Here is a 16,532-nt window from a genome sequence, read left to right on the forward strand (position 1 = left end):
CTTACGAGATTCTGAGCGACCCTCAGAGTTTCTGGAGCAATACATCTGGCTGAAATTTTATTGAGTGGAATTATAGTGTATCGACGTTTCAATTCCCCCTTTTCTAGTAACTTTTTTCCAGTAACCTAAAAAATTGTGCATTTGAAATAAGTAAATAAAATATTAATGACAAAAAACAATCAGAGGTAAAGAGTACAACTTTAGGAATCCTCAACTGTTTAGTGCCTAGTATCCTGAACAATGGAAAGTCTAAAACTTGATAATATATGTTCTGGATTCCTGAGTTAGCACGAGACTTCTTTGGGAATACAGTTAATCAAATATGATATAATCAATAATATAATAAAAAGTCATTAACTGAAGAGCTATACCTGTAAAGATAAGCAACTTTAGGAATAGCTTAAAACATCAAGAAAGTACTCAATCCTAGCAGTTCATGGTTTTTCCAGCTAAGGAGGAATTATAAACTTTAATTAGAATTAATTTACCTCTGTGTCCACTACAACATTGTAGAGCCGTTCCCCGGCCACCAATTCTAAAGCTGTGGTTGTAGAAGTATCTTTCACACTAATCAGAGAAGCTACAAGTCCTTTCACGCAATTTCTATTCCAGTTCTTCTCTGGATCCCTAAAATAGAACAGTTGACAAAAATTAATCTGAAAAAATAAAACAGAAAAAGTTGTATTTTACTAGTCCAGAGCTCTTCCTAACAACGCATTAAAAGAGAAACATATACACTTTTAAGAAAAACAAAAATTTAATGTTCAGATGACTACCCAACTATTGTTTTAAGTCAATCAAAAGATCTTTCAGTATATATTATTTTCAGTGAAACAAAAATAACTGATGTAATTTTTTAAAAAAGATTTATTTCAGAGAGAAGGAAAGGGAACACAAACAGGGTAACAGGGTCAGAATCAGGGAGAGAGAGAAGCAGAGGGGAAGGAGACTCGCTGCTGAGTGCAGAGCCCCACACAGGGCTCAATCTCAGAAGCCCAAGATCATGACCTGAGCTGAAACCAAGAGTCAGACCCTCAACCAACTGAGCCACCCAGGTACCCGAGGCTATAATCTTTAATACATATATTACTCTAAGTATTCCATGAAAAAAAGAAAATGTAAATCTGAAAACTGTAAAATGTTAATGTAGCTATTTAAAGAAACTTTGGACTGAGATTCAATTTCCCTCATTTTGGTCTTAAGAATTCCCCCTGCCAACACTTGAAACATTTCAATAAACATTTAAGAAAAAAACTACCAATTAAGGAAAAGCAGCTGACAATATTTTTCATACAAAAATCTTAATGTTAACAAAATTTTCAGATTGTCTTCCTGCTTAAATGAAAATGTATCCTAGTTAACATTTCAGTAAGTGTTTGGGGGAAAAAATACCAATTAAGGAAAAGTAGCTTATAATACTTTTCATACAGAAATCTTGATGTTAATGAAATTTTCAGACTGTCTTCCAGTTTAAATAAGAATGTTATCTTGGCTATTACCAAGTTAAAATGAAGGTTTAAATCTCTTACCTGTAGGCAAATTGAATATTAGGAAATCTGGCTAAGAGAGCTTCATATGTTTCTTTCAGTCTACTGATATCACGAGATAGCTGCCTGCGCTTTTCCAGAAGTCCTTCCTCCTTGTTTTCTGGATAGTAAATCACAGGTAAATTGAAACAGAGTTTTAAAAGTGCAAATATTGTAGTTTTAAAGAAGCTATCAGTAACCTCTAAAAAGCATTCCTAGAAGCAAAACACAAAATTTCTGGCATTAAATAAAAAGCAAACTTAACATGAAAGATCAAGTAGACACTAAAACCAACAAATAACACATTTCCATTCCAAAAACAATATATAAACTGAGTAATGATGAATGTGGAAATAAATATACAAAGGACATTTTGGGAGTTTTCAAGTGGCACTTTGGTGACCGAAGCAGGAAACTGTCAATAGTGAGTTTTCGGGGCGCCTGGGTGGCTCAGTGGGTTAAGCCGCTGCCTTCGGCTCAGGTCATGATCTCAGGGTCCTGGGATCGAGTCCCGCATCGGGCTCTCTGCTCGACAGGGAGCCTGCTTCGCTCTCTCTCTCTCTCTGCCTGCCTCTCCATCTACTTGTGATTTCTCTCTGTCAAATGAATAAATAAAATCTTTAAAAAAAAAAAAAAAAAAAAAAAATAGTGAGTTTTCAAACATTCAAAGAGCTGGGACATGGGAAAGGAGGAGAATCTTAACCTCACCATGTCCCATGGATTCAACTAGATTACACCTACATCAGTGTAAGTAACCCTGAAAATGGCCCAAAGATTGGCAGAACACTCTCCACAGCTAAATGTAGAGAAGAGACCACATCAATGAGGATAGGAAGGACAGAGATATAGTCACGAGCAAGCAGACCTGTGGGATTGTGAATGGGGGGGGAGGGCCACCAAGGACACAGATAGGAGAGAGAAATGAGCTGTAGTCACACCAAGCACTCCAAACACAGGAAACCGCAAGGGGAAGACAAATCCCCATTGAGGAGCAATCGGTTAAGTGTCTCCTTTTGGCTCAGGTCAGGATCCCAGGGTCCTGGGACTGAGCCCCACAGTGAGCTAGCAGCTTGGTGGAGAGTTTGCTCCTCCCTCTGCCTTTTTGTGCTCTCTCTTGCACATGCTCTTGCTCTCAAATAAATAAATAATATCTTAAAAAACAAACCAAAAAATTATTGCCTTAGAAAACCAGAGGGGCAAAAAAAAGAAAAAAAGAAAAGAAAACCAGCGGGGTATAATTTTGCACATTCTCATGATCTGCAGGGCCTAAAACCTGGAACTTTAAAACTCAGCAGGTTCAGCTCTAAGAGAGCCAAGAGGGTGAGAGCAGACAGACTCCCAATCCTTAAAGAGATAGCATGACAAACAGCCCCACAGAGACACAGCATAAAAGCAGCAGTTTGAAAAACTGCCTGTAGTATTCTGGTGGGAGATTTGTTTACCAATTTCAGAGCATGTGCTGGAGGGGCAGGGATCCTTGGGAGCCTTCTCTGGGAACTAAACAGCTGGCAGGACTATTTCCATCCTCTGTCCCCATCCTAGACACACAGACAGTTGCAGGATCCAGCACAGCTCTCCACCTAGCCTGCTAACAGTGTATCTCACCCAAGTTCTGCAGACATGTCCCTTCCCACAACGGACCTGTACAAACCTTGATAAAACTGCTGCCCCACTCTACTTTCTCCTGTGGACCTGCCCCCTCCAATACACTCTGAGTCAGAGCCCATCCAAAGCAGTACCACCAGCCAGGCATGGTACAAGCAGCCCCTACAGGGACCAGCACCACTCTAAAATAAACTCCCTACATTGCAGAGAGGGGAAGATAACTATATACACCAGTCCCATTGTGGCCTCAGCAGGAGGCTGGGGTCAGATCTCTGTTCTGACTGTAAGCCTCACCCACCAAGGAGTTTCTCAGGGGAAAACAATAGTTCTGTGCTACCACAGCTCTGGCAAATACCTGGTCTGATTCAACTCAAGCCCAAGGCAGCCCCAGACTGGCCCACTAACAATACAGGGTCCAAACCCTGTCCTTGACCAGCAAAGAGAGACATTCCAGATGACTAGACTGAAGGCAAAAGCAGCTTAGCCACAATAGTAGGGGACATGCATCACATAGGAGATATCACAAAAGCATCAGGCTCTGGTGAACAGGGGACACTGTACTGCAGGGCACTACAGGATCTCTTCTTCAAGAAGATCATGACTTTGAAGAGCAGGAGATGCAGCTAATGTTCTTTAACACACAGAAACAGACACAAAGAGACAAAATGAGGAGACACAGGGATATCCCAAAGGAAAGAGGAAAAACCATAGCAAGAGAGCTAAATGAAACAGAGAGCAGTACCAGGCCTGATAAAAAATTTAGAAGTAACGATCATAAAGATACTCACTGGACTTGGAAAAAAGTCAACTTCAGTAAGACCCTTAACAAAGAGACAGAAAACATAAAGAACCAATCAGAGATGAAGATCTCAATGACTGAAACAAAAAATACATAAAATGGAACAAACAGTAGACTAGAAGTAGAAGAACAGATCCCCAACCTGGAGGACAGTAACAGAAGGAAGGCAATCGAGCTGAACAGGTGATAGAAAAAATAACAAAAAATGAGAAAAGACTTAGGGAACTCAGCAATAGTATTAACTTTCCCATTATAGAGATTCCAGAAGAAGAAAAAGAAAAGGGGGCAGAAAATTAGAATAGCTGAAAACATCCTGATTCTAGGGAAGGAAACAAATCTCAATCCAGAAGGGAAAGAGAGCCCCAACAAAAGCAAATAAGGGGGTCCAAACCAAAACACATAGTAATTAAAACAGCAAAAAGTACGGATAAAGAGAATTTTAAAAGCAATCAAGGGAAAACAGTTACAATATCAGTTGACTTTTCAGTGCAAACCTTGCAAGCCAGAAGGGAGGGGGAAAAAATAACACCAAAAACCTGTATGGCATGCTATATTCAAGTGCTGAAAGAAAAAAAAAACCTATAGGCAAGAGTATTCTATCCAGCAAGGCCATCATTCTTTTCAAGGGCACATGGAACATTTTAACAATAGTTCACATATTGGGCCACAAAAGAAGTCTCAACAAATTCATACCATATGTCTTTTCTAACCACAATATTCAGAAACTTGAAATCAGCCACAAGAAAAAAGTCTGTAAAGAGCATAAACAGATGAAAGATGGACATTGGGGAGGGTATATGCTATGGTGAATGCTGTGAATTTTATAAGACTGATAATTCACAGACCTATACCCCTGAAACAAATAATACATTATATGTTAGTGTTAAGAAAAATGCTACTGGGGCACCTGGGTGGCTCAGTCATTAAGCATCTGCCTTTAGCTCAGGTCATGGTCCTGAGGGTCCTGGGATCGAGCCCCACATCAGGCTCCCTGCTCAGCAGGAAGCCTGCTTTCCCTCTCCTAGTCCTCCTAGTTGTGTTCCCTCTCTTGCTGTGTCTCTATCAAATAAATAAAATCTTAAAAAAAAAAAATTGCTACTGAAGAATGAATGGGTCAACAAAGAAAAAAACAAAAGGGAAAATGAAAACACAATGGTGCAGTAAGCTGTTCTAAGAGGGAAGTTTATAGCCATACAGGCCCACTTCAAAAAGCATGAAATAACTCAAACATCCTAACATTATACCTAAAGGAGCTAGAAAAACAAAAACAAAACAAAACAAAAGCAGAAAGAAATAATATAGAGTAGAAACAAATGAAACAGAAACTAAAAGAACACAACAAATATAAAAGAAACTAGGAGTTGGTTTTTCAAAAAGATCAACAAAATTGGTAAACCTTTAGCCAGACTCAATAAGAAAATAAAGAGGACTCAAATAAATGAAATCAGAAATGAGAAGAAATAACAACCAACACCACAGAAATACAAACAACTGTAAGACAGTATTATGAAGAAATATATACCAACAAAGTGCACAACCTAGAATGGAGAAATTCCTAGAAACATATAACCTAACAAAAATATATTTCTTCCTGTTTCAGTTTAACAAACTGACTACCAGAAATGAAACTGAATCAATAATATATAAAGTCAAAAAAGCCAAAGTCCAAGACCAGATGGTTTCACAGCCAAATTCTACTAAACATTAAACAGTTAATACCTATTCTTCTCTAACTATTCCAAAAACACAGAAAAGGAAGAACTTCCAAATTTATTCTATGAACCCAGCACTATACTGATTAAAAGACAAAAACAAAACAAAACAGATAAAGACTCTAAAAAAAGACTACAGGCAGAATCTTTGATGAATATAAATGCAAAAATCCTCAACAGAATATTAGCAAACCAAATTCAACAATACATTAAAAGAAATCATTCACCACAATCAAGTGTGACTTACTCGTGGGTTGCAAAACAAAGGTGGTTAAATATTCACAAATCAGTCAACGTGATATATCACATTAACAAAGTAAGGGATAAAAACCACACAATCATTTCAATAGACAGAAAAAAAGCATTTGATAAAGTACACCTTTCATGATAAAAGCCCTCAACAAGCTAGGTTTAGAGGATATATAACTTAACTTAATAAAGGCCCTATATGAATAACCCACAGCTAACATACTCACTGGAGAAAAACAGAGCTTTTCCCCTATGATCAGGAACAAGACAAGGATGTTCACTCTCATCAGCTGTAGCTGTGTCCAACATGATACTAAAGTTCTAGCCACAGCAATCAGCCAACAAAAAGAAATAAAAGGCATCCAGATTGGTAATGAGGAAGTAAAACTTTCACAATTTCCAGATGACATGACATATATAGAAAAGTCAAAAGATGCACCAAAAAACTGCTAGAAGTGATAAATGAATTCAGTGTAGGTGCAGGATACAAAATAAACATACAGAAATCTGTTGCCTTCTATACACCAATACTCAAACAGCAGAAAGGTCTATACACCAATGATGAAACAGCAGAAAGAAAAATTAAGAAACTACTCCTACTTAAAATTGCAGAAAAATAATAAAATACCTAGAAATAAACTTAACCAAGGGGGTAAGAAACTTGTACTCTGAAAACTATAAAACACTGATGAATAAAATCTTAGACAACAATGGAAGATACTCCCAGTTCATGGACTGGAAGAACAAGTAGTGTTAAACTCTCCATACTACCTAAAGCAATCTATAGATTTAATGCAATCTCTATCAAAATACCAGTACAATTTTTCACAGAACTATAACAATCCCAAAATTTGCATGGAACCACAAAAGACCCTGAAGAGCCAAAGCAATCTTGAAAAGGAACAAAGCTGGAGGTATCATGATCCTACATTTCAAGATACATTATAAAGTTGCAGTAACCAAAACAGTATGATATAGGCACAGAAGTAGACACATAGGTCAATGGAACAGAGCACCCCAAAACAGACCTATGATTATACGGTCAATGAATCTTTCACCAAGCAGAAAGAATATACAATAGGAAAAAATCTCTTCAACAATTGGTGTTGGGAAACTGGACAGCTCCATGCAAAGGAATGAAACTGGACACTTTCTTATACCATACACAAAAATAAACTCAAAAGGAATTAAGGACCTAAACATGAAACTTGAAACCATAAAAATCCTAGAAGAATACACAGGCAATAAATTCTCTGACATCAGCAATACCAACATTTTTCTAGATAGATCTAAGGCATGGGAAGCAAAAGCAGAAACAAACTATTGGGACTATGTCAAAATAAAAAGCTTCTGCACAGCAAAGGAAACAACCAACAAAATTAAGACAAAATGGGAAAAGATACTTGCAAATGACATATTCGTTAAGGGTTAGTATCCAAAATACACAAAGAACCTGTACAACTGAACACTAAAAAGAAACAAATAATCCAATTAAAAATGGGCATAGGACGTGAACAGACATTTCTGCAAAAACATAGAGATGGCCAAGAGACACATGAAAAGATGCTCAACATCACTAATCACTAGGGAAATGCAAATCCAGACCACAGTGAGATATTACTTCATACCTGTCAGAAGAGCTATAATCAAAAACACAAGAGACAACAAGTGTTGGCAAGGGTATGGAGAAAAAGGAACCCTGTGCACTGTTGGTGCGAAGGCAAACTGGGGTAGCCACCATGGAGAGAACAGTATGGAGTTTCCTCAAAAAATTAAAAATATGATTACCACATAATCCAGTAATTCCAATACTGGGTATTTACCAAAAAAAAAATGAGAACACTAATTTCAAAAAATACACACCCCTATGTTTATTGCAGTATTATTTGCAATAGCCAAAGTATGGAAGCAGCCCATATATCTATCAATAGATGAATGGATAAAGATGTGGTATAGATATACAAGGAATATTACTCAGCCACAAAAAAGAATGAAATCTTGCCTCTGCAACATAGATGGATCTAGTGAGTATAACACTAAGTTAAATAAGTCAGTCAGAAAAAGACAATTATCACATGATTTCAGTCATGTGGAATTTACGAAGCAAAAGCAAATAAGTAAAAAAAGAGCTAAACCAGAAAACCAATCTTAAACTATAGTTAACAAATTGACAGGCAAGGTGGTAGGGGGATGGGTAAAATGAAACAGGTGAAGTAGCTTAAAAGTACACTTATCATGATAAGCACAGAGTAATGTACACAATTGCTGAATCACTATACTGTACATCTGAAACTAAAACAACACTGTGTCTTAACAATATTGGGATTAAAACAAAAACAAAAAAACAATAGCTGTTTCATACTTAGTTGACCCTTAAACAATGGAGTGGGTGGTGGGAGTGGATGGGGGGAAGTTGGGGCACTGACACTCCTGCCCCACAGTTCTAAATCACATGATTAACGTTTGTTTTTTGTTTGTTTTTAAGTAACCTCCATGCCCAATATAGGGTCTGAACTCAAGACCCTGAGATCAAGAGTTTTATGCTCTACCCACTGAACCAGACACCCCAAATCTGTGTTTAACTTTTGACCCTCAAACTTAATAGCCAAATGTTGACAAGAAGCTTTATGGAGAAGATAAATGGTTAACACATATTTCATATTTTGTATGTTTTATGTATTATACATTGTGTTCTTACAATTAAGAAAGCTAAAGAAAATCGTGAGAAAATATATTTATGGTACTAAATTATTTTTATCAAAACAAAAAGAGCGTCAAGTAAGTGGACCCATAAGCAGTTCAAGCTTACGTTTAGGGGTCAACTGTACTTATAAAGATTTCTTACACAAACACCCATTAACTGAGTAAAAAAAAAAATTTCCTATTTGCTATTTCCTTAATTTAGTTTCTATCATCAAGTGTTTAAATGCAAACCTTCATAATTTAGCTTTTTCATTTCAGCTTCAAGTTTTTCTTTAAGTTTCTTCACAGCCTCTAAAGCTTCTTGATCCTTCCTGTAGCCACTATCCATCTTCTTAACTTCAGCCTGTTTAGTCTTTAATTCTTGTTGGGCATGTTTCAACTTCATCTGAGCCTGTTATTGAAAATTTAATAGACTATGTGAGGCAGACAGTACTAATTAAGTGGCCATAGATGCAGATTGATTTAGGAAACATCAGCCTTGAAAATGTAACTGTTAGGTCACTTACATTAATATCTCAAGAGATGAATCATTTCCCAGTATTTTCTCAGAAAACTATTCAGAGTCTAAACAAATATTTGCTTAACATAAATCAAGTAATTTGTAATTTAAGTCCATGTTTTAAATACTTATAAAAGATGATATTACTGAGTTCAAAAGTTGTATCAAAGAATAACTGTCATTAGATGGTTCAATTAAAAACACAATAGTAAGCTAGTAATCAGAACTCTAGTTTCTCTTCCTTTCCATTTAGGTATGTGTATTTATATTTAGTATTTTTCAGTGTTGTTCAATTAACAGTATAGAAACTGTACTGAGCACTAAGAAAATTACACTGGAATGGGAAATTATAAACTGACACGGGAAATTTCAATGCTAGGAATCGGATATTCCAATGCTAATTTATATAACTGAGTTCACTGTTCCTTAAATGCATGAACCAGTATGTTTGCTGAGATCTAGTTGGCTATCACTTCCATCTAAAACTGAATAATGGTGGATTTTTCCCAATATATAATAAGGTAACAGGAAAAACTGAGAGGACTTGAAAGTTTTTCTGCTATTGATTTCTTACACATTTTTTCGTGACCATCATCTTTGAATGAAGTTGTAAACATGTAAGATAAAATGCTGAACAGGATTAATACCAACACAGACACAACCATCTGTATATATTTTTAAAGGAGTTCTCTTTTTAGAAAATTTTAAAATGGGTGGAAAATATATATATATTTTTTCTTTCTGCTCTCAAAACTTTTACATCCATAGGACGTTAAAAGCTGCACACTATCTAAACAAATTTGAAAGCCCTGACTGACAAGTCTTGAAGATTATGAAATCGTGTAGCGAAATGGAAGACTAGAATGGAAGACTAGAAGACTAGAGGAAGGGAGAAGGTACTTCCAAGGACTAAAGGACTAAGTGTGGTAGGCAAAGAAATAGGATATTCACTTTCCTGTTAAAGCTTAAGATTGCAACTTTATGTTGCCAATAAAAAAAAAAAAAAAGAAATTAACCTCAAACAGTGCATACAATACTACAAATAAAGCATTTATTGCATTTACAATTTCAGTTAACTTATGAAGTTATTTAATGTTTTATAGCATCTTAAACTACTGTCATCAATATTTAGCAGCTAACATATTTGAATTTCAGTGTATTTATTAGGTGCTATAGAGTGGCAGAATAACAAATTCCTTCTCAGTGATCTGATTATTGTCAATGTTTTATAACAACTGCCAAAGTATAATGCAAAGCAGCTTCCCAAAAAAAAAGAAAACAGTCAAACAATAGTTAATGTCTGCATTTACCTGTTTGGCTTCTGTCTGAGCTTTACTTATGTCATTTTTACAAGCCATCATTTGACCAGCCAGAGTTGCTTCTGCTCCGTCTTCATTACTCGACAGTCCAGCGGATACAGCATTGAAGTGCTGCTGTGCAGCGGCCAAAGCTTCAGCATCTTTATTACTTGCTTCTTGAAGTGCGTTCAGCCCATCTGTTATCTTTTTAACCTCTTTTTCTTTTGCTGCTAAAGTTCTAGAATCCTTCAGGGAGAGTTTAAGACAGGAAAATATCATTTGTTAGGAAAGACTGTCATTTTTTTCTTATGGGCCTATACCTTTGTCATCAAATTTCATAGCATTTTGAAGTAGGCATGGTTAAAAGGAACATAATTTAAGATCATAACTTTATTTTTTTAAGATTTTATTTATTTATTTGACAGAGATCACAAGTAGGCAGATAAGCAGGCAGAGAGAGGGGGGAAGCAGGCTCCCCACTGAGCAGAAAGCCCGATGTGGGGCTCAATCCCAGGATCCTGGGATCATGACCTGAGCCAAAGACCGAGGCTTTAACCCACTGAGCCACCCAGGCACCCCTAACCATCATAACATTAAATACTTTATTTCCATTTTGAATTACCCTGTTTTTTTAAGATAAATGTCCCCTTATACTACCAGAAATACTTTCATTTCATATGTTATAGTCTAATCTAGAAATTAGCTAAATTATAGTGCAAACTAACCATTTGAAGAAACTAAAAATCACTTTCTAGAGCTTTCAAATTGAAGTAATAACCATTCTACTCTAAGCTTCAAAGTAGAAGTTGTAGGATTAAGAGCATGTACATGAAAATTTATAAACTATCAAAGGCCATAAAATTTAAATATTAAATACTTGTGGGGACAGCATTACTAATACTTAATATCTTTAAAGTTATATGCACTAGAACACCATTATACACTGAGATACCAGCACAGGAAAAAAAAAAAAAAACAATCCAGCTATATTATTTACATGAAAGTGACCAGAAATTTTGGCCTGTTTACCTCATGATTCACTAACTATTTATTAGATGTTTACCACATATCAGGCATTGTTCTAGACATTAAAGACAGGCTCCTCAGAGACCCTATACTCTACAGTGGAAAACACAGTAAAAAATAAAGCAAGGTGAAGGGATAGAAAGTGATGAGAACTACTATTTTAAGGACAATAAGGGAAGGCCTTTTTTATGACATTTTGAGCAGAAACCTACATAAAATAAAAGAAATGATCAGGCTGATACTAGGGGGCACACATACTAGGCAAACTGCAGAATATGCTTCAGTGTTTGAGGAACTGTGGTTGGAGCACAGTGAGCAAGTGGAAAGGAGCCAGGAATCCTATCAGGTAGGGTCTTATAGACCATGGTAAAGGCTGAATTTAATTCACATGTGACTTTGAAACCATTAAAGGATTTTAAGCTCAAGAGTGATGTGATCCAATTTATATTTTAGCTTCTGTAAAGAGCAGACCGTAGAGCAGCAAGAGTAAAAGCAGGGCAACTAATAAGGACACTATTATAGCATCCCTCATGGGCAGTAATGGCCTGCAGACTAGCAGTGATGAGGTGATGAAAAGTGGCTGTATTCAGAATGTACTTTTAAAATCAAGAGAATTTGCTGATGGGTTAGATATGGAGTTTGAGAAAAATGGTGGAATGCAGGAGGACTCAAGGATTTCTGGACAGAACAATTAATAGCAAGTTTAATAGCAGTGCCATTTTCTATCATGGGGAAAATTTAGCAACTCAAAGAGGTTTGGGTAGGTAGGGAAATTTTAAGAGTTCTATTTTGTATACATTAAGTTTTAGACTCTTTGTTAATCATCTATGTAAAAATGTCAATCCAATAGCTGGACAAATAAGGGAAGGAGTCAAGGTTAAGTATAGATCTGAACATCACCCTGCAAAAGGTATTTAAGGGCTACCAGGCTGGGTGGGATTACCTAAGAAATGAGTGCATATAAAAGAAGTCTGAGCACTAGTCCTGGGGCATGCCAACATTTCATGTATTGATTTGTCTGTCTAGACTGGATTCAGTATTCCCATATTCAACTACCTAATCTCTACTTAGATGTCTAACAGGCACCTCAAAGCTATTATGTTCACATTGTACTTGTTTCTATTCTCTACTAAGCTAATAGTAACAATATTTCCAATTGTCAAAGACAAAAATCCACAGCTATATTCCTAGCTCAAACAACTATACTAGGTCCAGAGCACACACTCAATAAATATGAATGTAATGGACAAATATTTACTCACCTCAATCATATTTTTTTCTAGCTCTTTGCGTTTGTTCTCTTCACTTGCCAGATTTTTCTTCTTGAGATCAAAGGCACTTTGAGATTTAGTGTTAACTCGCTGAGCTTCCGCAAGCGCATCTTCTAAAGATCGAAGTGTACCTCCAATTTCCTATAATCAGATGCACCCAATTCAAAGTACTTACAATTTACTCATGTCATTATTTTCTTATATGACTTCTAGATTTACTTTTTATGAGCTATTTTGTTATCATACATTAAAATTAACAAATCAATATGGAAGACTATGCCCAGTGAATATTGTTTAAAATTTCTTCACAGTATATTATTTATTCTTATGTATATGTCTGACCTTATCTTTTCCTTTTTCCAACTCTTCTATTTCACGACTAAGTGCTTTTATTTTTTTGTCATTCTCAGACAATTTTTCTTGAAGCTTTACAACTTTATCTTGCATTTCTTTTAATTCCTCAGCTGAGCGTTCTTTTGTATCTTCAGCCAGCAAAAACTGATAGGCAATATATAAACGACTCAAATGTTCTATTTCCCTCATTACTTTTTGATATTCCAAGTAGGAAGATCTTTCCTGGAAAAGAAATCACCAGTTAAGTATAACTCAAACTTCATAGAAATAGAAAAAATCTGGACATCTGTTTCAGTACCCTTCACTTACCATTGGTCTTGATAGCAGTAATTGCAGTGATAGTCCCTGTTATATTAGAAGTCATTCACTCTACCAATAGGGTTACTTACTAAGTATGTGATATCCTCAAGAAAATGTTCCACTCAATTCTAATTATTCAGGAAAATCTAGACTTCTCTTCAACAAAGTATTACAATCTGACATATCATTTTCTGAAACTATGAAGAGCAGTCTTCAAAATCATTTATGTTTAATAGATATGAAAAACATGTCCTCTATGAGCAGAAAGCTGATTCTTAAGTACCAACTCTTTAACTCCTATCTATCCCACAGAAAAATTCCTGTGACGTGTATACATTTCATCTCTATTTGTATGATATTGAATACATCACCATTTTTGAGAGATGTTCTAGCTGGCTATTCTCTATTTAGTATATACCTCTTTTAGTTTTTGAATTGTTGGAGTAATCTCTTCTTCAAGTATCTGGAAAATAAAGGAAAACCAAATTTTTCAATATGTAAAGTACCAATAAAAAAACTGAAAAGAAACATGAAGTCTAGGAAAACTGGGGAGGTGGAATTTACTCTTTACAGCAGAGTAACCCTAAAATTACTCTCGTCTTTAAAAATATTTTATGTAAGTTTAATTACCGTCTTAATTTCTTTCAGCTTAGCTTCTTTTTTTTCTATAGTTTTCTGGGCAGCTATTTTTTTGTATTCATACATCCTGGTTCCAGCTGCTTCTTCTATCATGGACAAAATCTGGAAAGACAGAAACATTTATATAAATGTTTTAAGAATCCAAGATAAAGAACTTCATTGGAGTTTACAAAAAGTATATAATTTAAGGTCTTAACTTCACTAAGCATCTTACCAAATTATGTCCCAAATGGATTAGGGAAGTTAAGTACATAGAAAATACAGGTATTATCCACAGCCCTAACATTCAATATTTCTCGCCTTTACTCCAATCCTGAAATCAAACTTCATGCTACACTGAGGTTGCAGAGTAAATCTCTTTTAAAATTGAAGCCAGGGGTGTCTGGCTGGCTCAGTCGGCTGAGCATGTGACTCTTGATTCTTGGGGTTGTGGGTTTGAGCCCCATGTTGGGTATATAAATTAACTAAAAATAAAAATTTAAAAATAAAAAAATTGAAGCCTCCTCCCTCCTCTTTTCCTTCAAGTATAGGGGTGCCTCAGCTGTTAAGCATCTGCCTTTGGCTCAGGTTGTGGTCCCAGGGTGCTGGGATCGAGCCCTGTATCAGGCTCCCTGCTCAGCGGGAAGCCTGCTTCTCCCTCTCACACTCCCCTTGCTTGTGTTCCCTCTCTCACTGTGTCTTTCTGTGTCAAATAAATAAAATCTTTTAAAAAAAATAATAAGTATTAAAAAAGTAAGGACTGACAACACTCAGTTGTCACTTTAGAAGTTTCTAATTAAAGTTGTTCCAAGAGATTTCAGTCATTTTTTGCCAGGATGAAGCATGATATAACACATGCATGCATTCCAACCATGGCATGTGCTTTAAGAACTTCAGCAAGTAACTTATTTTTGTGCCAGTTTCTTCACCCACAGGGTACTTAATATCTCACAACACTGTTGAGAATTACACAAAGTAATTCATGTGAAGAGCACTCTGAAAAAGGCAAACACTAATCAATTACGATTTAAAAGTAGAAGAATTTTGCCAGCACTCCTTTTTCAGAAGCTTCTACTCACCATCAATCCTTATTTCAACAGAATTATTTCTCTGGAAACCACTGATTTCTATGTATTTGGCAGGTTTCAAATTAGAAGTTTCCCTTAAGATGTTATCTAATGAAGATATGCATGACCTCTGTTCAAACCAGACTGCTGATACCAATTATCAGTTTTCTTAGTCCTTCTCAGTAGAAAAGAGAAACTATAGAGCCCTTTGTTCCTGTACAAATTATTCATTCCTTTATATCAACTCTTTTCAAGGGGGCTCCAAGAAAAAAATTAAGTCTTAATATTCATACCCTAAAGCAATTCACTGCAATGCAATGAATCAGTTTCACTCAACTCTTTTTCTATAGGGTTTAACTCTGAGCTGGAACACTGGTTGAGAAAGGCTGCTTGATATAGCCAAATTTCTTTTAATATTGGACACACAAAACTCTTAAAAGAAAACACAGGTTAAGCTCCTTGACATTACTCATAGTGAGGATTTTTTTGGATTTAACACCAAAAGCAAAGACAACAGAGGCAAAAATAAACAAGCGGGATTGTATCAATCTGAAAAACTGCACAGCAAAGGAAACCACAAACGAAATGAAAAGGGTACTTACAGAATGGGAAGAAAATAGTTTTAAGTCATCAATATGCTAAGGGGTTAATACCCAAATACATAAGGAACGTGTGTATGGGAAAAAACGTTTTTTTACAAAAGACACACAGATGGCCAATATGTATATGAAAGGCACTCAACATCACTAACCATCTGGGAAATGCAAATTAAAACCATGAGCTACCAGTTCTGTTAGAATGGCTATTATCACAAAGACAAGAGGGGTGCCTAGGTGGTCCAATCTTCAAGCATCTGCCTTTGGCTCAGGTCATGATCCCAAGGGTCCTGAGATTGAGCCTGGCATCTGGCTCGCTGCTCCACGGGAGGCCTGCTTCTCCCTCTCCCACCCCTGCTTGTGTTCCTGCTCTCACTCTCTCTAATAAATAAATAAAATCTTTAAAAAAAAAAAAAAGAGAGAGAGAGAGAAGAAATAACAAGTATTGGTGATGCTGTGGAGAAAAGGGAAACATTATATATTGTTGGTAGGAATGTAAATTGGGAGCAGTCAGTATGGAAAACTATGAAGGTTCCTTAAAAAATTAAAAATAGAGGAGCGCCTGGGTGGCTCAGTGGGTTAAGCCACTGCCGTCGGCTCGGGTCATGATTCCAGGGTCCTGGGATTGAGTCCCGCATAGGGCTCTCTGCTCGGTGGGGAGCCTGCTTCCCTCCCTCTCTCTCTCTCTCTCCCTCTGCCAGCCTCTCTACCTGCCTGTGATCCCTCTCTGTCAAATAAATAAATAAAATCTTAAAAAAAAAAAATTAAAAATAGAACTACCATATATAATCTAACAACTTCACTTCCAGGTTATTTATCCAAAGCATACAAAGACACTAACTTGAAAAGGTATCTGCACCTTCATTTATTAATATCAAGACATGGAAACAAAGTATCCACTGATAGATG

The 16,532-nt window shown here is 36.3% G+C and overlaps 1 protein-coding gene across 4 annotated transcripts in view; it reads right to left on the minus strand.

The window, feature by feature from the left end:
• Positions 1-16,532, minus strand: part of SMC2 (structural maintenance of chromosomes 2) — a 58,652-nt gene that overhangs the window by 34,971 nt on the left and 7,149 nt on the right. For all 4 annotated transcript variants that reach the window (XM_059411166.1, XM_059411164.1, XM_059411163.1 and 1 more), the window contains 9 exons: positions 13,973-14,083; positions 13,761-13,805; positions 13,031-13,264; positions 12,680-12,829; positions 10,404-10,637; positions 8,826-8,985; positions 1,530-1,647; positions 489-627; positions 6-125 (listed from right to left, as the gene is read on the minus strand). In XM_059411166.1, coding sequence (XP_059267149.1) covers positions 6-125; positions 489-627; positions 1,530-1,647; positions 8,826-8,985; positions 10,404-10,637; positions 12,680-12,829; positions 13,031-13,264; positions 13,761-13,805; positions 13,973-14,083 — 1,311 coding nt within the window. The remainder of the gene's footprint in view (positions 1-5; positions 126-488; positions 628-1,529; positions 1,648-8,825; positions 8,986-10,403; positions 10,638-12,679; positions 12,830-13,030; positions 13,265-13,760; positions 13,806-13,972; positions 14,084-16,532) is intronic.

The sequence above is a fragment of the Mustela nigripes genome, chromosome 9 (assembly GCF_022355385.1).
Source record: "Mustela nigripes isolate SB6536 chromosome 9, MUSNIG.SB6536, whole genome shotgun sequence".
In the NCBI taxonomy this organism is placed as follows: Eukaryota; Metazoa; Chordata; class Mammalia; order Carnivora; family Mustelidae; genus Mustela; species Mustela nigripes.